The 21827-nt window shown below is 37.8% G+C and overlaps 1 protein-coding gene across 4 annotated transcripts in view; it reads left to right on the forward strand.

Annotated features, from left to right (window-relative positions):
• The window catches only part of chd2 (chromodomain helicase DNA binding protein 2), a 261689-nt gene that overhangs the window by 51113 nt on the left and 188749 nt on the right, over nt 1-21827 (forward strand). For all 4 annotated transcript variants that reach the window (XR_007933712.1, XM_051920212.1, XM_028822994.2 and 1 more), the window contains 5 exons: nt 12920-13006; nt 13763-13824; nt 16378-16482; nt 18865-19020; nt 19429-19565. Coding sequence is in view for 3 of the 4 variants with exons in the window: in XM_051920212.1 (XP_051776172.1) it covers nt 12920-13006; nt 13763-13824; nt 16378-16482; nt 18865-19020; nt 19429-19565 (547 nt within the window). In the remaining variant the exon portion in view is untranslated. The remainder of the gene's footprint in view (nt 1-12919; nt 13007-13762; nt 13825-16377; nt 16483-18864; nt 19021-19428; nt 19566-21827) is intronic.

Consider the following 21827-nt stretch of genomic DNA (forward strand, 5'->3'; position numbering starts at 1 on the left):
TTTCGCGGCTTCACTCCATCGCGGATTTTAAATGTAAGCATATGTGAATATATATCGCGGATTTTTCACTGCTTCGCGGATGTCTGCGGTCTACAGTACGTGTGCTTCCTCAGTTGATTTGCCCATTTGAATTCAAACAAGGGATGCATTTGAATTCAAACAAGGGACGCTATTGGCAGATGGCTGAGAAGCTACCCAATCAGAGCCTTCGGTTAAGTTCCTGTGTGCTGCTGATTGGCTCAGCGACAGAGTGCTGCATTAACCAGGAAGTCTAATCTCACTCATTCAGCATTAACGCGCATTACTGCTACTGCTGCAGGAGCCGTGTCCAAGCGCCAACAGAAGATGCAAATGATTGCAGAAAAGGTAAAAGTTTTGGATATGTTGAAGGAAGGAAACAGCTACACCGCTGCAGGACACCATTACAGCATCAATGAGTCCACGATTCTTTTTATTTAAAAAGGAGGAAAAGCATATAAGATCTACGGCCGCAGTGTCCTTTAACCAGGGCGCAAAACGAGTTGCAAGTGGACGTGATAAGGCAGTAGTCTGGATGGAATCTGCTTTAGGGATTTGGATTGAAGAGTGATGGAAGAAGTACAACGGCGGTGCTAAACAGTCACCTGAAGAGGCTCCTTTAGAAGAGCTGTAACGCTATCCTTTGTAGTGCAGTAAAATTAAACTCCTCGTTATCGGACAAGTCGTCGTGTCATTGTTGGTGAGTAACCATAATTAATTATTTACGTACAGTACTTATTACATGTACATAGTTTAGTGTCACTGTACACACATTTTACTGTATACAATTTTTCTTGCATTGTACGTATTTATTGCTGGTGGCCTGTCTGTCGTAATGGCTGTAACATGTGATATCGGAGACGCTCGATATCTTTAAAATAATATTTAGGTTTTACTGTATGTAAACTGTGTTTACATACATAATTTCAACGAATCTTACCTAATATCTAAGAGAATACAAAGGGTTTATGCTGTATAATTGTGCGTGAAATGTTTATAATAGTGTGGGAGAGTTTATAAGGGCTTAAAATATATAAAAATAACCATATAAACATATGGTTTCTACTTCGCGGATTTTCTTATTTTGCGGGTGGCTCTGGAACGCAACCCCCGCGATGGAGGAGGGATTACTGTATTTCCCTCTACTTACAATTTACATAGGGGTAAGTGTACTCATCAGGTTCGTTACTGGGTTGGTCTACAGTTACACCTTAAGATTATTACACACGTACATAGATATACGCATGCCCACAGAAACTCAACAGTGCCCTATGAATGACACACACACAGCTGGTTAATCTCTAGCACTTTAACCTACACAAGTGCCTTAGGAATAACACAGCCTGTCACTCTCTCAGCACTTCTGGAGACTTACTAATTATCGGCACGAACAACATACGATGTTTTAAATATATCTCAGACCTAAATATTACTTTTGGTCTCCAAGAAAATATTCAAACATACAAATGCTCAGCATCCTTGACTATAGTTCATTTATTAGCCAAGAATGCTTTACTTTACATACTGTTCCCTACTATGGGGTGGAGCTCTCATCCGCAGCCTTAATAAACCTCGTAGCACAGAGGTATTGGCAAACCTCCGGCTGCACCAGGTGCTCAAAGAAACCTACCTTATTACTTCAGTCACTCCAAATATTAAGACAAAGCATAGAAAGTTAAAAGCAGCATAGCATTTATTACAGAAATAATAACACCAGTGGAACAAAGAATAATAGAAAATAGGAGTGATAGTAAAGTATATATAAGTGTATATATATAGTCTTTAGAAAAAGTAAACATGACAAGAATAAATGCCGTAGGTGGCTTGTGATCTAGCAGTCATAGTTGTTCATTAGATGCTTTTCTGACAATTAGACTTCTAATGTCTTTGTCCCTTGTGTCGCTCTTCAGACGAGGCGTATTTATTATAAAGTTCTACGCAGTTGGGCACAGCTGATTGGCTGGCTGTCAAAATGATGAATGGATTTAAAACTTTTGTTGTTGCATAGTACTACCGGAATGTCTTCCTTTCCCAGGCTGTAAACCAATTTAGCAACTTGTTGTCCCAGATCTCGGGTTTTAATGTAATCAATAGCCTGAGGAATCTACTGAATTGCTGGTCAGTTCAAACAAATGGTACTGTGATTTAGGAAAACAGATTGCCTTTGGTCTTAACTGTCCATGCAAGTATTAAGTTCATCTGCTGTTTTGTCTTGAACAAAATATAATGAAATATAGTTCAAAATTTGCAGCTTTTGTACCCCACAACAAGTTGATGGGGGCAAAATGCTAAATGTTATGAGAAGTTGCCATTTGAGTGTATTATTTAGCTTTATCTACTAGATGGCAGCAAAGACACAAGATGAATGTAGTCAATTATTTACATTTATATAGCACTTTGCTCACTACTCAAAGCCCTTTTCATATTGAATGGGGGGCCACTTCAACCACCACTAATGTGAAGCATCCGCCTTGATGGTGGGATGGCCGCCATTTTTGTGCCAGTACGCTCACCACACATGAGCTAATAGGTAGTGAAGTGGCAAGAGAGATAGCCATTTAGAGACGAGATGATTAGGAGGCCAGAATGACTAGACCATGGAGGACAATTTGGCCTGGACATCAGGATACACCCTGCTCTTTACGAAGGATGCCTAGGGATCCTTTAAGACCACAGAGAGTCAGGACATCAGTTTTATGTCTCACTCAAAAGACGTCACCATTTCTACTGCACAGTGTCCCCATCACTACACTGGAGTATTGCAATTCACGTTCAGACCTTGGGGTAAATGCCCAGTGCTGGCCTCACCAACACCTCTTCCAGCAGCTATCCAAGGTTTTCCCAGGTGGTCTCCCACCCAAGTATTGGCCAGGACCGAACATGCTTAGCTTCAGGTGGATGACCTCTTCTGAAGTGCATGTGGCATCTCTGCTGGTCTTCAGCTATGAATTTTCTTTTTGCTAATACCACAGCATCAACTACTGACAGTCCCTCTTGTCAAAAATACAGTGCAGGAGATGTTTTCTGTAATATTGATGCGTTGGATTCTGCTCTGTCAAAAAGTGAGTTTTTCTGAAAAGAATCAGCCTACAACATTGAAGGATAAAAATCAGATTGGGAAGTGCAAATTTAATTAACTATTCTTGCATTTCTACACATTTTACTAAATATAACTAATACACATACTGTGTATGCCATCATGTTTACAGTGTTTTATTTTGTAATGCTTACAGAGACCATGCAAAAGATGGAGAAATATTTTGATCAGAATGAAGTGATGAATAAAATGACAAAAGTTAGTTGCTTGGCTGTTTACCTCAATGTTTCCTTTTACCTGTTTACCTATATTAGGTGTCCTTGTTATTTACAGTATTTGTTTTTTATTTTTTTATTTTCCCAACTGTTTTGAAAAGACATGTAAGTATGAATTTTATTGTACTATGTGCACATAACAAGAAACATGCCTATGATTCAAGATTTGCCTATAACTTCTAGCAAAATTGGTGAAGCAATGCCATGGTAGATGGGAACAGGTTTTCCTTCAGGATCTGTCTGTATTTTGCAGCTTTGATATTCCATTAGTCCTGTTCAGATTACCAGTTTCTATGCTGAAAGTATCCCAACACCATAGTGCTGGCACTACCAGTATTTATTTTCCAAGTAATTTCAAGCAATTAATTACAATCAAATTATTAAGTTTTTTTTTTTCCACTCAACAAAGTATTTTTCCTTGCCTCTCCTCCATAAAGGCCCTTTTTGTGTAGGACACTGGAATTTGTTCAGCTGTGAGTATCCTATCCAGTGAAAGTCACTGACCTGTGCAGCTCAGTCAGAGTGACAGCTGATATCACAGTAGCCTCTCTGAAAAGTGACATTTTTGTATGTCTATTAAGTTTAAAGGGGTGACCTGACCTAGACAGTGTGAGATTATAGTTTCATATTTTTTCCACTTACATATAATGGACTTCACTGAGGTCTTTTGTCTTAATTTTGGTTTGCTTTGTGGAAAACCTACCTATTTTTGGACCTTAGTCAGAGAGAATGTAATTAACCTCATAAATTAACTGAGAGTACATGGGCCACCCACATGTGCTGACACACATCCAGGATTGTACTAGGTTGGAACTAGAAGGACCGATGGAACTTGGGACTTGGCCATAAATGACACTATTTATGAACAAAGTTACAACCTATTATTTCAGGACAATTGTGTGTATGTAATTTGTATGCCACCAGTTCAGTATAGTTCAAATCATTTTTTTTTTCTTGGAGATGGCAGTTCACATTTGGGTGATAGTGTACAGTAATGTCAACAACAGTGGCAGGAAATAATTTGTCGAGGTAAAATGGATATACAAATGCCATCAAGTGGAGGAGATGCTTGGATTTTATGCTTGGATGCCAGCACTCAATGGTGTTGTTTGTGGAGGAAGTAGAGAATCCTTGGTGAATAAAAAAAAAAACCAATGTGAAATATCATCAATTAATTTTTCAGAGTAGACTTTTATAGTTCAGCTGTTTATGAAAAATCAAAGAAGGACAGGTGTGTTACATGCACAATGAGTGAAATAATTAGAAATTTAGAACACACATTGGTGTTGCCCATGGTGCCATTCTTCAGAGTTTTCAATTTTGTTACTTTCTCCCATGACATAATATTGCAATGTGAAGTTGATTCTTTTAGCAGTAACACAGCAGAAAAAGAAAGGTATGAGCAGCAATTTTAGGAATTGCAGACCACAATTGTATATTTAAAAGTCTCCATCAAGGATCTGAGTAGATATTGCCTCTCAGAGACTGCAGAGATTACTACATAATATCACTTTCACTCTCCAACTTAAGAAAAGGAGGAGAGATGATGACATTTTTCCACCTCAAGTATACTTTAGGTTTTCCTGCCAGTGTGTTTCCATTTTTTGAGAACTTAAATGTGAGGTGGTATTTTGTAGTTCACCAAAATGAAACACTGTTCTTTTTCCTGCATGCAAAGGTTAAATACATTTTTTGTTAAACACCATTCATATAGCATCCAGTACTGTATGCTTTTCAAGCAGCACTGTTTGAAATGGTGATGGACAGGTTAACAGGTGAGGTCAGACAGGAGTTTCCGTGGACTATAATATTTTTGGATGACATTGTGATCAGTAGTGAGAGTAGACAGCAGTTTTAGGTGAACCTTGCAAAGGTGGAGGCATGCACTGGAAAGAAAGAGGAAAGAGAGCCCCCCTAATTAGGAGTAAGATGGAGTACATGTGCATAAATGAAAGCGAAGGTGGTGGAAGGGTTTGACTGCAAGGAGCAGAGGTGGTGAAGGTAGACAATTTTAAATACAGTGGAACCTCAGTTCACGACCATAATTCGTTCCAAACCTCTGGTTGTAAACCGATTTGGTCGTGAACCGAAGCAATTTCCCCCATAGGATTGTATGTAAATACAATTAATCCATTCCAGACCGTACGAACTGTATGTAAATATATTTTTTTAAAGCTTTTTAAGCACAAATATAGTTAATTACACCATAGAATGCACAGTGTAATAGTAAACTAATGTAAAAACATTGAATAACACTGACACAAACACTCAGCCTCCCCGCTCAGCTGCACACACAGGCTCTCACTCTCTCAGCAGCAGGCAAGCCCCCCTCCCCCCTCTCCTCTCAGCTGCACAGGCAGGCTCTCGCTCTCTTTCTGTCAGCAGCACGTGAGCCCCCCCCCCCCCAACCTCTCTCTGTGACAATGCAGCAGTTCATGCTATAGCCTTGCAATCCGATCACCGTATAAAACACTTTTTAAATGAGTTTTAAGCACAGGGAAAAAATGAACATTTGAACAAATCCGAACTTTATTTTAAAACCAACCACAAGCAACCATGAAAGTAACATTTACAGGAGTTCACGCTATAGCCTTGCAACCAATCGCTGTACAAACACTTTATTTTAATGAGTTTTAAGCACAGGGGAAAAAAAGGAACATTTGAACAAATCCGAACTTTATTTAAAAACCAACCACAAGCAACCAAGAAAGTAACATTTACAGGAGTTTGCGCTATAGCCTTACAACCGATCGCTGTACAAACACTTTTTTTAATGAGTTTTAAACACAGGGGAAAAAAAGGAACATTTGAAAAATCTGTAATACAAAAACTAACCATAAACCACCAAGAAAACTAACCTTGCATGAGTCGAGGTCTGGCATGAAGTGAGGAGAAAATGGGTGGACAGGAGGTTACAGTTTTGAGGGAGAGTCTGGCTCCGCGATGGAGGGATGTTTTCCTTCAGGTGTTTTCTCTCTTGTGATTTCTTGGGTTTCTGGTGTTTTTAGCTGTTTAGCTGGTGGGAGCGAAAGCCTCGTGCAGCCATTCCAAAAACAAAGTCCTTGTGACCCAACCCTTCGTGTTTGCCCTCCACATCACTGGCAGTCTGGCTTTGTTTACATTGTGCTACTTGAAAGCACGAGGGTTCTCAAATTGGTAAATGAGTAAACTGGTAGTTTTTCCACCTCTTCCAGCACTTGAGGCCTCTGCCTGGTTAACGCTTGTAACTCCTTTTGCAACATCAGCTGCTTTAATAGATTCTTTCTGCTTTAGAATAGTCGAAATCGTAGGTTTTGACTTCTTGTACTCGGCGGCAAGGTCAGTAACACGAACGCCACGCTCATATTTTTCAATAATTTCTTTCTTTACTTCGATTTCAATTTTCTGCAAAACTTTCTTCTCACCACTTTTCACTTGCTTAGTAGCCATGGTTAACTGCAAAAGCACACGAAATACTGTAGAGCACAAAGAGTTCACAGGTAAAGCACGCACGTCTGACTGAGAACAATGAACAGGGAAAGGCTGAACACGTGCTTAAATACAGTAATCGGCGCGTACGAACCGGAAGAGAAATTAAATAGAGCACAAAGAGTTCACAGCGAAAGCACGCACACATGTCTGACTGAGAACAATGCAACACGTGTGGAAATCATCAGCGCGCACAAACCGAAAGGGAAACTGGCTTGTTCGTATACCGAGTGTGTGGTCGTGAACCGAGGCAAAAGTTTGGCGAACTTTTTGGTCATAAACCGAGACGTTCGTGAACCGAGGTTCCATTGCACTTCAGTTTAGCAGTCCAAAGCAAGAGAGTATACAGTATCTCACAAAAGTGAGTACACCCCTCACATTTTTGTAAATATTTTATTATATCTTTTCATGGGACAACACTGAAGATATGACACTTTGATACAATGTAAAGTAGTCAGTGTACAGCTTGTATAGCAGTGTAAATTTGCTGTCCCCTCAAAATAACTCGGCACACAGCTATTAATGTCTAAACCGCTGGCAACAAAAGTGAGTACACCCCCAAGTGAAAAATGTCCAAATTGTGCCCAAACTGTCAATATTTTGTGTGGCCGCCCTTATTTTCCAGCACTGCATTAACTCTCTTGGGCATGGAGTTCACTAGAGCTTCACAGGTTGCCACTGGAATCCTCTTCCACTCCTCCATAACGACATCACGGAGCTGGTGGATGTTAGAGACCTTGTGCTCCTCCGATGCCCCACAGATGCTCAATAGGGTTTAGGTCTGGAGACATGCTTGGCCAGTCTAGCACCTTTACCCTCAGTTTCTTTAGCAAGGCAGTGGTCGTTTTGGAGGTGTGTTTGGGGTCATTATCAGGTTGGAATACTGCCCTGCGGCCCAGTTTCCAAAGGGATGTCACAGTACATGTTGGCATTCATGGTTCCCTAAATGAACTGTAGCTCCCCAGTGCCGGCAGCACTCATGCAGCCCCAAACCATGGCACTCCCACCACCATGCTTGACTGTAGGCAAGACACACTTGTCTTTGTACTCCTCACCTGGTTGCCGCCACACACGCTTGACACCATCTGAACCAAATAAGTTTATTTGGTCTCATCAGACCAAAGGACATGGTTCCAGTAATCCGTGTCCTTAGTCTGCTTGTCTTCAGCAAACTGTTTGCAGGCTTTCTTGTACATCATCTTTAGAAGAGGCTTCCTTCTGGGACGACAGCCATGCAGACCAATTTGATGCAGTGTATGGTGTATGGTCTGAGCACTGACAGGCTGACCCCCCACCCCTTCAACCTCAGCAGCAATGCTGGCAGCACTCGTACATCTATTTTCAAAAGACAACCTCTGGATATGACGCTGAGCACGTGCACTCAACTTCTTTGGTCGACCATGGCGAGGCCTGTTCTGAGTGGAACCTGTCCTGTTAAACCGCTGTATGGTCTTGGCCACAGTGCTGCAGCTCAGTTTCAGGGTGTTGGCAATCTTCTTATAGCCTAGGCCATCTTTATGTAGAGCAACAATTCTTTTTTTCAGATCCTCAGAGAGTTCTTTGCCATGAGGTGCCATGTTGAACTTCCAGTGACCAGTGTGAGAGCGATAACACCAAATTTAACACACCTGCTCCCCATTCACACCTGAGACCTTGTAACACGAATGAGTCACATGACACCAGGGATGGAAAATGGCTAATTGGGCACAATTTGGACATTTTTCACTTAGGGGTGTACTCACTTTTGTTGCCAGTGGTTTAGACATTAATGGCTGTGTGTTGAGTTATTTTGAGGGGACAGCAAATTTACACTGTTATACAAGCTGTACACTAACTACATTGTATCAAAGTGTCATATCTTCAGTGTTGTCCCATGAAAAGATATAATAAAATATTTACAAAAATGTGGGGGGTGTACTCACTTTTGTGAGATACTGTACATCACAGAGGTGAAGAAGAGAGTTCAGGCAGGGTGGACTGGGTTGAGAAGAGTGACAGGAGTGATTTGTAATAAAAGAATAACTGCAAGAGTGAAAGGGAAAATCTATAAAATGGTAGTGAGACCAGCTATGTTGTATGGTTTAGAGTTGGTTGCACTGATGTAAAGACAGGAGGCAGAGTTGACAATGCTACGATTTTTGCTTGGAGTACCAAGGGTAAACGGGAATAGAAATGAGTATATATGAGGGACAACACATATGGGAAGGAATTGGTGACCATGTGAAAGAGGCTAGATTGAGAAGGTTTGGTCACGTTAAGAAGAAAGTTGCTTCAGGCAAGAGGAAAAGAGGAGGGTTGTGTATGTGGTGGGGGAGGACATGAAGGCAGTCGGTGTGACAAAAAATTTTGTAAAAGACAGATGGATGATCCGCTGTGGCGACCCCTCAGTGGGAGCAGCCAGAAGAAGAAGAAAATTGACAGGAGGGTAATATTCATTGTGTTTACATTAAGAATAATGACATAGAAGAAAATGGAGAAGACAATTTTCATCTGTTTTCATAAGATATTGTGAAATCTGTAATCCTAATCTGAGATTATGAGTAATGCAACAGATAGCCCTAGGTTGCAGTAGCTGCTCTAAATGGGCTCTGTATTGGGGTTTACTTGTTACCTGATCATCTAAATAGTGCTGAAATGGAGTGGAGAGAATTCTCTGTACAAGTTAGTAGGGCGATAAATTTCATATTTGAAGTAGAATTAAGGGTTTACATGGTTTCTGATTACTTGTTTACAGGGATTCTGTATATCTAATTTCATTATAGATTCTCATAGTCTGAAGAAAGCATACATTTTTTTATGGAATGACATGTTTATATGAGCGGTGTCTTAATCAGAATACTCAAGTATTCTGTCTAAAATTTGAATTTCTACATGCATGTAAATGCACTGAGTGCTGCTTTCATAGCAGCATTGTTGTTGCACTGTATGATGCAGATTAATATGCTTTCCTGAAAACCAGTCACTTCATTAAACTATTACAGGAAGGTTTTTGAAAATGGTCTTTTGCTCTATGGATTGTACTTTTCTAATATAAATATGATTCAAATGTCTTTTAACAGTTTGGATTATATATATATATATATATATATATATATAATATATAATATTTTTTTAGTTCCTATTGACTCATAAGACTGGCTTACGTACTTGCTTAGCTGAAGATTTACCCTGTCACACTACATGACATTTCCAGCAGTTTTCAGTCTTGGTCTTCATTTATGTTACCTTAGAGAGTCAGTGAACTCATAGCATGCTTCATTGATGACAGTCCTGTAGTTTAATATCCTCAGTGGTAGTGCTGGGCGGTATACCGGTTCATACCGAAAACCGTTTATTTTTTTTATGATATGGATTTTTCTTATACCGCAACACCGGTTTAAATTGCCTAAATGACGTTTGGAACATGGCGCAGCGGGAAACTGTTCCAGTGGGGACCTTTTTCACTGCTACACCGCTAAACACAGATTTGTTGCACATGGGCTCTTTTTCACTGCTACACCACCAAATAGTGGGCGGTAGCATAGGTATGCTGCGCGGTGAAAATGGACAGAGAGCAAAACTGATCTAAAAGTAAAATAGAACATGATGAACAGAAGAACTTTTGCCGAAAAAAAGGAGTCACGTCCGTCGCCTGGAGATACTTTAGTTTTAAAAGGTCAAATGTGTAAATACTGTTTCTATACTACTGGATAATACTGCAAGCCAAGTTGTACTTGTTTTTGTACTTGCTAGTGTATGTTTTGCTTGTATTCATCCTGCGATGTATAACGAAGATATTTTTAAAGTTCTGAACACTCCGTCGGCTAAGTTAATAACTAGTTTTAATTTCACAAAGATGTTTATCGTGTGATGATTGCTAATGTGGAGAAAGAAAAAGTGTAATGATTAACGACTGGGTCGGGGAACACTTAACACAAAGTATTTGATGTGCTGCATTAACTTGTGACGGGGTTTGAGAAAATCTAGTAAATTAAACATTGATTTTAGGACGAAGTTTAGTTTACAACATTCTACTTTAATTATAAAATAAACTATGAGAGTAAAGTGGAAATGTCGACTTTAATCTTGACATAGTCAACATGTCGAATTTATTCTCGACATATAGTTTGTTTTTTTCTTCCGTGTCCATATTTTTTTTTCTTCACAGTGGCCCTAATGCGCTTCCATAGGGCTATACCACAAACAGCATTATAAATGCAAGTTGCAGTTTTTATTATTTATGTATATAGCTTAGCTTGAAGCAAGGTCCATATTAATGCAGTTTGCCTAAATGATGGTACAGTTGGTAAGATGTCATCACCAAGTTGCACTTGTTTTATTTTATTTTAATTTGGTGAATACTGTGTAATGCACCTGGGCTTAAAGCCTTGAAGTAATGGTGCAACTATCAGTAATACTACAGTATTATGTATTTTATTATTATTTGTTTAAATATTATGCAGTTTAATGATGGTAAAATTGTTTAAAAAGTCACTTTAATGTGTCAGTGGACAGAGATTGTTAACATTAACAGAAAGTGTAGTTGGTTTACAAAAAATATTTACTATTTATTCCTTTTCTAAGACGTGTTCAGTGCAATCCAACTTTTGACAAACACCTCTGGATATTTTACTAAGTCTAAATGCCTCTTTGGATGGTTGAAAATATGTTGTCAAAATCATAGTGTAAGCTTTTGCAAAATTTGTTCAATTAAAAGGTTCTATATTTTGACTGCATCTGTCATGCAATGTGATTCCTTCTCTTTAGTGCCACCCCCTTGAAAACTATCACTTTATGGGGCCATGCAAACCTGGATTAATACTTGTGTGCACATTAAAATGTCTTTTTGTACGATGTACAATTCTCATAACAGTCGAATAGGTTATTCTTAGCCAGTCTACTGCAGTAATTGCAGTGGAAAATGTGGTTAATATCCGCTCATGCATGGGGAAAAAAATACCGTCTAATACCGTGAAACCGGCAGAATTTAGAAAAATACCGTGAAATAAAATTTTGGTCATACCGCCCACCTCTACTCAGTGGCTCAGTTATAGTTACCTGTACCCTGCCCCAACAAAATCAAATTAGTTAGGTTTTTGTCTCAAGTTGTAGGGTGGGTGGGGAGGGTTGTGCATGCAAGCGCTGAAAACCAAATTGGCGCTCACCCAGTGCCATAATGCATACAGCATATCCGCAAGGAAAGAAGAATGACCAATATTTTGGACGATGCACACAGAAGAAAGGCTTGTCCATCCGATGTCTCACACTTATTGTACCGTGACAGAGTAGATAAAGGAAAAAGAAAGGGCCAAGAGTACAGCTGAATTCACCATACCTAGAAAACATTAATACAGTCACTGGTGATGTCAGGCAATATATTCATTGGCTTTCAAAATTTAGTGAGTTTGTAATACTTTATAACTTCAAAGCTGTATTGAAAAGTCATGGGGCAGTTCATCCACTTTGACACCTAGTCATGTAATTTGACATCCTCAAGGCAATGATATCCAGCAACTGCAGTCCCTAAGCTTGTTGTGTTCTTCAACTCAAAATTGTACCATATTACTTTAAAATGAGCTAGAGGGCATGATGTTGATATATGACTTCCACTAACTTGTATTTCTAGATACAGCAGTGAATTGTGTTTATTGAAAGTTGTTTTCCAAAGTATTCCCAAGCCTGTGTATTATAGTTTTATCCAGCACAGAGGAATGCAAGTTTTTAATGCAGTCATGGACATTCAGTATTAGCTTTCCACCTTGTCCTTTAGGAACCAAGATTCATCTGGACTCCCTGTAACTCTAAAGAAGAATTTTCTACCTACCTGTGGAATGCTAGAATGAATATTTCTTAATCTTTGAATTTTGGGATGCTTTTTCTCCTTCACAGTTATGGAAAATTGAAATGAGATTCCGGCCTTCTTTGTTACATACAGTATGGTTATAGTAACAGACTTGGGGGGCTTCTCTTATATTAATGTGGTGCAGTGTTTTGTTTTTTGCTGCCTTGAATTTAATCTAGCCCTAGGGTATTCTTTTCTCCATATCAGGTTATGATTATATGAAATATTTATTGATCAGTATAATATCAGTGACAGTATAATTCAGACATTACCTTCTTCTTCCTTCTTTCTTTCTTGCAGATGTGGGAGGAACATCCGGATGTTTATGGGGTCAGGAGATCAAATCGAAGTAGACACGAACCTGCTCGTTTAAACCTTGGAATGGAGGTAAGCTATTACACGAGTCGGGGTTGAGGCAAAGTTAGAAGATAATCACATTTCAGCAGTACAGAAAATTGCAAAAAAGTTCAACTTAAGAGGTTTTTCATTGCAGCAGAGATTTGACTTGAGATGTAAATGGCGGTTCATAACTCAAAGTGTCAAAGGAAAGCTTTTTGAAAATGGGTGTTTTACTTTTAATATTATTCTGCAGTGTTCCATGGGGAATATATGTTCAACCTGTAAGGTGGAGAATGGCAGTATGGAAAGCAGACAATATGTTGGATTTGGTGGATTTTTTGAATTGAAAATATAAAGGGAAAATCTGGCTTAAAACCTGGAATCACATAGGATTTTTATTGCTATTTCAAATCCATGTGTGGGTTCTCTGTCCTTAGAGTGGTATTATAAAATAGCCACATACTGGCACAAAGACAAGCCAACACTGATGTCAAAAAGTCTAGGGTGGACCCAAACGCCCTAGATTCTAAGCTTAACAGTGGAGGAAGAGTATAATTGCATTATACCTGGAGAATGTATGAATGGCTTGTGATTTGCAAAACAGTGTGCAGACTATGAATAAGCATGATCAGGTTTATTGAAATGAGACTAAAAAGAGGACAAATAGATAAACCCATTCAAGTCACTAAGGGATTTTATAGTAGTTTTCATGTTGACTTCAGACATAGAACAGTGCAATAAAATTAGTAATTACATGCTCCTTGAAGGCATCTACAAAAAGATTAAGTCCTCTTTTCTTTTCAGGGAAGTAGCGATTCTGAAAATGAAAGTCCTAAAAGAAGGGGTACTCGACAAAAGAAGAGAGGGTTAGTATATTTTAAATCTGGGAGAAAAATAATAATTGCCTAAATCACATTTAACTACAGTATAGTTTAAATTTCCCTGATCTACTTTTGCATTTTAACAGATTTGTTATGCTACAAAATGTTACTCAAGCTAATATAAGTATATTTGTATTTTGCTGTTTCTTCTTCATAGTTATCATTACTTTGCCTAATAGTTTATCTTTTGTATTCCAGCACAGCATTTTAGCAGTGCCTGTTTTGAATCCTGTTTAAAAAGTTTGTGAATATTCTGTGACACACATTCACTCTCAGTAACGAATAGATCTAATGTTTAATTCTTTAAGATTATAAAAAATGACACGATAAATCTGATCTACTTATTAACAAATTGATTTATGTTTTCAGAGGTTTTGGTAATACCATTTCTTACTTTACATGTGGTATTTTTTCTATTAATTATACATAAAAGGAGTATAATAGACTTAATGGATTCTGCACTCTGTGCTACAGAAGACTAAGAGAGATTACATTTTTGATGAAAGAATTCCAAAATTAGAATTCTTTAAAAACTGGCTTGGCAGTCATGCAGCTTTCACCAGGACACTCTCTTTGGTAACACATCCCAATTCTATACTCTAAACATATTAAAAAAAATTAATCCAACATCAGCCCTCGCTTGACAGAAGCAAATTCAATATAAATGTCAATTAATTGCAGTAGGTTAAAGATCAATGCAATATTGCTGATTAGACATGTCAGGTCTTGTTGGTAATTATTTGCTAATTGTTTTCAATTTCATAAAGTGGTTTAAAGTTTTAGATGTTTCAACATACTGCAGCTTTTTTATTCCAAACTAATTTTATTTAAAATGTGTTTTCAAAATTTGAAGTCTCAGTACCATAGATGATGATAATAATAATAATTCATTACATTTATATAACGCTTTAGATAGCAAATGGCAAAACCTTCAGTGTGGTAAACATGAATCAAATAATGCCATACTGGAAATGGTTGGAAACAATAAAACAATAAAAATAATTTAAACGTGATTTATAGACACATTTTTCTACAACATTTATTTGAAATATTATTTCGATAAGACAATGGTGTAGGATACTTCTCATTTATGTAAGTTCCTGTTAATTAATTTTATTCAAAATCAGTAAGGTTTTAGTGTTTCAGGATTGTAATAACTGCCTTATTTGATAGAGTTTGGTATATCTGCTCATGAGTTAGGCTTTCAGCACACTCATTTCTGCAAGTGAATGTTGCACAGGAAATGGCCAAATAATGTGTTAGGATTATTTAAATGGTACATCTGTCAAATTAAGTTGACATGTTAACTCCATTACAGTTTTCATGGGAAATATCCATTTTACAGTATAGAGAAATGGTGTAGGCAATTATTTCTTAATTAATTCTCTTCAGTTTTAACAGAGGGTAAATAATATGTGTACTTGCAGTGGAATAGAGATTGTTTGTGAAATGGCCTACTGCTGAATACCTGTCTGGTTCCAAATCTGCAACTTAGTTACTCTTACACATCACAGGTGGTGCAGTGGTAGTGCTGCTGCTTTGCAGTAAGGAGACTGTCGAAGATTGTGGGTTCACTTCCCGGTTCCTCCCTGTGTGGATAGCGCTTTGAGTACTGAGAAAAGCGCTATATAAATGTAATGAATTATTATTATTACCAATAGTGCATTTAAATCTGGAAAAATGTAATGCTTTAAGTTAGTAAAATTCTCCAGAAAGTTGCAAATATTCAAAAAACTTGTGAAAAGTGATGTGAAGTGATGGGATCTGTATCTTCTTGATTGTTAATGTGACATGTTACTACTGATGACATTCCGTTTTTTCAATTAATTTCTACTTATGATGGTCAGCTGGCTGCCTTATTTTTAGATACATACTGTAGATATATGGATACAACTTCATTTGTCCCCATATGCACACACACACACTGTGGTCTGAACACAACCAAAATGACTAAAAAGAAAGAAAAACATCTGACATGGCAGACTCTGTCATAGTGATATTTTTGTGTTTTTTGCATATTTGAATTATACTTGTATAGAGTGTATGCATGTTTTTTTGTTTATTCATAATTGAGCTTGAAATACTTAATTAATCTCATTTACCGTGGAAGAAAAGGATACTGAGTTCCCTGTCAGGTGGAGGCCTAGACCTATTCTTGCCACCTTTGTTATGCTCTTGTGTTTAATACCTCTTAGTCTGGATAGGAAGAAAAAAGAGTTAAGCCCTATGTGTAATTAATAAAATTATTGGCTTGTACATATGTGGAATGCATTGTTACTAGTTATGTCTCTGCACACATTGATGAACTTGGACTTGTACATGCAAAAAGAATGAGTCTTTGTACAAGGAACTGATTTACTAAAGTTGGGAGACTAGTCATGGACGATCTCTGATTGGTACAATGTTAAAGTAAATAAAAAATGTAGTAGTGAATAATGTTTTTGTACAGTGACCTGCATTATTTCAATAAAAAAAGAAAATAAATATATTAAATATATAAATAATATAAAATAAATATAAAAATGTTGTTGTTAAAAGAATCACATGGAAAGATGATGGCTCTAATAATGATGAAGAGGATGATGAGTCCAGCAGTGAACAAGAGGAAACAAAAGTTAAATCTCAGAGACCTACTGCAAAAAGGTAGATATTAAATGTGTCTGTACTAGCCAATCATGAAGTTTCAACTGTTGTAGGTCCTAGGAGTTATAAATTGCAAATTTCCAGAGAACAGTCTTCATCAACTGTTGAGCATAACTGCATATAGTAAATTCATCTTGTTTTCTAAAGTGTTGTGTAAGCCAGTGTTTCTCAGGCTTTTTGGAGTCATGATCTGTTTTTTCCCACGTCTGTGGTTGACAAACACTGGTGTAAGCTATTTTGAATATCTGTATTAAGTCTTCTATTGTAATGAAATAAAAAGAATGTTGATTTTGGACAATTATATTTGTGTAATTCTGGACTGCATTTGTTTGCTAAAAATGTATCTTATTCACTACTAGCAAAATACCCGCGCTTCGCAGCGGAGAAGTAGTATGTTAAAGAGGTTATGTAAACATATATACACATAAACATATATACTTATATATATACATATCTACATATACACACATATCTACATATTATACATATATATATACGTATACACATCCACATATATAAACATATATATATATATAACACATACATATACACACATACATACACCACACACACACAAATATATATATACTATATATATATATATATACTATTATTAATATATATATATATACTATATACACATACAGACACATATATATACATATACATATTATACATATCTACATACAATACACATATATCTATACTATATATATATATCTCTATCTATATATATATAATATATATATATATCTCTATCTATCATATCTATCTATTATATATATATACTATATATAATATATATATATATATATATATATATATAGTATATATATATATATTGTAGCAGTTAAGGCTTTTGTCCACCTCTTGAACCCTCAGGTACCAACTCTGAACACGAGGTAAAAGTTACAACAATATTTTATTTTTCTGTTATACAGTGCACCAAGCACTCTCCACACTACACTCATATAACCAATAAACTCTTCTATAAATCACCAATCCAATCCTCCACTCCCAGACATTTTGCCCTCCTACCTCCCAGCTCAGCTCAGTGTTCTGGGCTTCCCACAATCCTTTTATAGCCCCTGACCCGGAAGTGGTTCCTGGCCAAACCTCACAACTCCGTTTTCCTTCCGGGTCAGGGCAAACAGTCCTCTTCTTCATCCCGGGAGCACGTTGCTTCCTCCGGTCACGTGACCGTGACGCACTCCCGGGATTATAGGGCACCGCAAGAGCCCACTAGCCCCCCTACAGCGACTCCCGGTGGCCCCCCAAGTATCCAGCAGGGCTGTGTGTATAAACTACAGAGTCCATGAGGCCCTGCTGGAAGTCGGGGCACCATCCTGCTGTCCGGAGGGCTCCTCCTAGCGGATTTGTGCAGAAACACAGGAGGTTGTAGAGCGACAGGAACGTTATTCAAACACTGCAAACAAACGTGTCTCTTTTTCAAAAGTTTAAAACTGTGCTCCATGACAAGACAGAGATGACAGTTCCGTCTCACAATTAAAAGAATGCAAAGGAGTCAGGAGCAGAGACTGTCATAAAGGCAGAGGAAAATCAATAGGGCTGTTTTGGCTTTTAAGTATGCGAAGCACCGCGGCACAAAGCTGTTGAAGGCGGCAGCTCACACCCCCTCCGTCAAGAGCACAGAAAGAGAGAGAGAGAGACAGAGAAAAACAAGCAAGCAAAAATCAATACGTGCCCTTCGAGCTTTTAAGTATGCGAAGCACCGTGCAGCATGTCGTTTCAGGAAGCAGCTGCACGAAAAGATAGCAACGTGAAGATAATCTTTCAGCATTTTTAGACGAGCGTCCGTATCGTCTAGGTGTGAACAGCCCCCCTGCTCAATCCCCCTATGTCAGGATCAGAGAAAGTCAGCGCAAGAGAAAGAGAAAAGTAAGCTGGGTAGCTTCTCAGCCATCTGCCAATAGCGTCCCTTGTATGAAATCAACTGGGCAAACCAACTGAGGAAGCATGTACCAGAAATTAAAAGACCCATTGTCCGCAGAAACCCGCGAAGCAGCGAAAAATCTGCGATATATATTTAAATATGCTTACATATAAAATCCGCGATGGAGTGAAGCTGCGAAAGGCGAAGCGCGATATGGCGAGGGATTACTGTATGCAGCCTTATTTTTCAATGCTGTATAACATAGATAATAGCAACTGTTCTCAAAGGTGTATGAACTTTTACATAGGCCTTAAACAGTAGTTTCTGCATGATTAATTAATAAAATAAGTGAAAAATCTCATTTCAGTTATTTAGATCTGTTCTACACATATGAACATGTTGATAATCAGACTTTATGCTCTTTGCTGTTGAAAAGTAATATTGACATTTAATTGTAATCTTAACATTATTGTTGTATTTGTTCTTAGAAAACAAGTGAAAAAACCTGCTAAAAAGCAGCAGCGGCCTCAGAACAAGAAACGGAAAAGACACGAGTCTTCAGATGAAGATGATGAAGATGATGATGATGATGATGATGACACCCCTAAGAGACAAACACGTCGACGTGCAGCCAAAAATGTCAGGTGAGCTGGAGTGACGTAAAGGAACCTTTACATGAAATCAGGCTCAAGTGGAAAATCTTTCTGAAAGCGTTTTCACTTTTTATGGGTTATTAAATGTAAACTGATGGGCAAAAATACCAAATTTATTCATTTAAAATTAAATTTTCAACACAAAAAAGTGTTCAGAAAGTGAAGCGACCTAAATACTTTCTGAATCCAGTATAAATAAAAGTGCAAAATATTGATTGGTTAATGCTTTTGCCATGCAACACCTGGAATCTGGGTGTAGTTCTGAGACAGATTAATTTTCATTTGTTCTCCATTCACTTGCAAATGTTTATCTGTGGGTACTTCTCTTTCCTCCATGCTCTAATGAGTATTAAGTGTGAAATGTAAGAAAAAAAATAGTGTCAAATTTTTGCATTGTAGTTACAAAGAAGATGAAGATGATTTTGAAACTGACTCAGATGACTTGATAGAAATGACAGGTGATGGCATGGAAGACCAGCAGGATGACAGTGAAACAATAGAAAAGGTTCTTGATAACAGAACTGGAAAAAAAGGGGGTATGTGTTTTATTAGCTTTTACTGTGTGGGAGTTGTTTTGTTTATTTTGAAGCTTAAGACATATTTAAATTAAAGTCAAAAGAAATGTTTTAGAATTTTTTTTTGCTTAGCGCAGGAACAAGTTTAGCTCTTTAATAAGCCTCAGTTGTTGTATTTTCTTCATTTCAAATAACTAATAAAATACCTGAAGGCATATTTATATTATCAAGTGAAAACCTTAATTAAATACAAGGTATATTGCTGTACTATTTCTATGCTCTGCCTTTGTATATGTACATTTGCTTCTTGCCATTTGTTACCATAATTCCAAACCTTTTTTGCTACATTGAGCATACTTATAAATACATAGCTGATGTCTTGCAAAGGGCCAGTCTGTCATAGCAAGTTGAATGTTAGTGCCTTCCTCCCCCATAAACTATTTGCAAAAAGTTTGATCTTTCCTCTCTTGATTCCTGTGGAATGGCATAAGATCCTCTGTTAAATGCACTGTATTGATGTATGACAGGATTGTTGGAGGAGTGGCCTGGTTTTATTTCAAATTACATCACTGGTTGCGTACCTTGAGATCTGTTTGGTGTTGGCTGAAATGTCCAGGAAGCCTCCCATCATTGTTTTCAGTTGGATCTAACCTCGCTAGGTCTCTTGCACCTTTTTCTTTTACTCATGAGTTTTAAACATAAATTAGGCCCATTAGTCTCTTTTATGCATTCAGAATTTGGCTCAAAGTAAGTAAACTTAAACTTTTAAATACATCACTAAACTTGCATTTACATTCCAGCATCTTTAATAACCCCATTCTGCATATGGGAGAGAACCATGTGTCATTCCCTGGTTTGGGTAGAGGGCAGTATCTTTGCTCTTGGTGGTATGTTTAATAGCCAAGGGCTCAGAACATTCAGTTTGTCTAGGTCCACATTTTTTATTCAGCCTTTTTCTGTTCTCTGCAGTTCCCATCTATTACCAGGTCTTGTGGGATTCCTCTGTCCTTTCTGGTCTGCTATTATTGTATTTGTAACTTTTCATATTCTCATTGTCTTTTCATTAAGACAAAAATGGTCTTTGCTACCTGAAATTTCCTGAATCTCTATCCTTTTATTTTTGGGAGCCTTCTTTCTACATCATATGCTTTGAAACTATCTGCTGCTGGAATTAATGATGTATCTGACTCAAGTATTTCTAAGTGACAATTCCAGGTACATCACTTGGATGAGAGCTCTGATTTAATGTCTGCATAGTCTTTTTATTTATTTGTTTCTTCTTGTGTAGCTGTGCCTTTTCTCCTCTGTTCACGTTTTTGGGGCTGTGGGTTGGAGGGTGTTTTTTTTACAGTGGATTCAGAAAGTATTCAGAACCCTTCACATACAGCACACTTTATAGTGTTGTAGGATTAACATTTAAAATATATATGTGCCCTTTTTTGCCCATCAGTGTACACTCAACAATCCATAATGACAAAATGAGAACATTGTCTTTTTATGAGACATAAAGGTTAACTCTCTGGGCATAACTCCAAGTATTATGTCTATCAAAGACTAGAAACTGCTCATCACCAGCCTAATGCCACCCCTACGGTGATGCGTCGTGATGGCATCATAATGTTATGGGGGTGCTTCTCAGCAGCAGGGACAGGGAGACTAGTCAGATTTTGAGGGATGGATGAATGCAGCAAAATACAAAGATGAATTCACGTGACTTCAGACTAAGGAAACGGTTCACCTTTCAGTATGACAGTGACCCAAAGCATACAGCCAAGACTATCCTTGAGCAGCCCAAACCACACAGAACATCAGCGATGAGATCTGAAAATGGCAGTTTACAGACACTTCCCATTTAGTCTAATGGAACTTGAGAGAATCTGCCTTTAAAAATGGGTTAAACTGCTCAAATCCATGTATACAAAGTTTCTAGAGACTTTCCCAAGAAGACTCAAGGACTGAATTAACACTAGAATTACCAGAGCCTATGGAAAAACTCGTAGATCCGTCCCATCTTAAATTACTTCTTAAATCCGTTCACACCTCTCCGCCAGTGTCTTTTGTCCTCTGAATGTGCCGATAAAGACAAGCTGTAAGCAGCCGGTTATTCCATCCCCCCCACCGAACTTCTCCCAGCTCATGCCTTGATTGATTATCTGGGAGTGAAGTGGAGTTTTAGAATGGAAATAATAGATCGTTATTTGGAACACACGAATTTCATGTGTGTTCCATTTCTACAGTAATCCGTGTAAACACATTTTTAAAAACAGAAACTTTTTTCATATT

This window comes from Erpetoichthys calabaricus, chromosome 17, assembly GCF_900747795.2.
Source record: "Erpetoichthys calabaricus chromosome 17, fErpCal1.3, whole genome shotgun sequence".
Classification (NCBI taxonomy): Eukaryota; Metazoa; Chordata; class Cladistia; order Polypteriformes; family Polypteridae; genus Erpetoichthys; species Erpetoichthys calabaricus.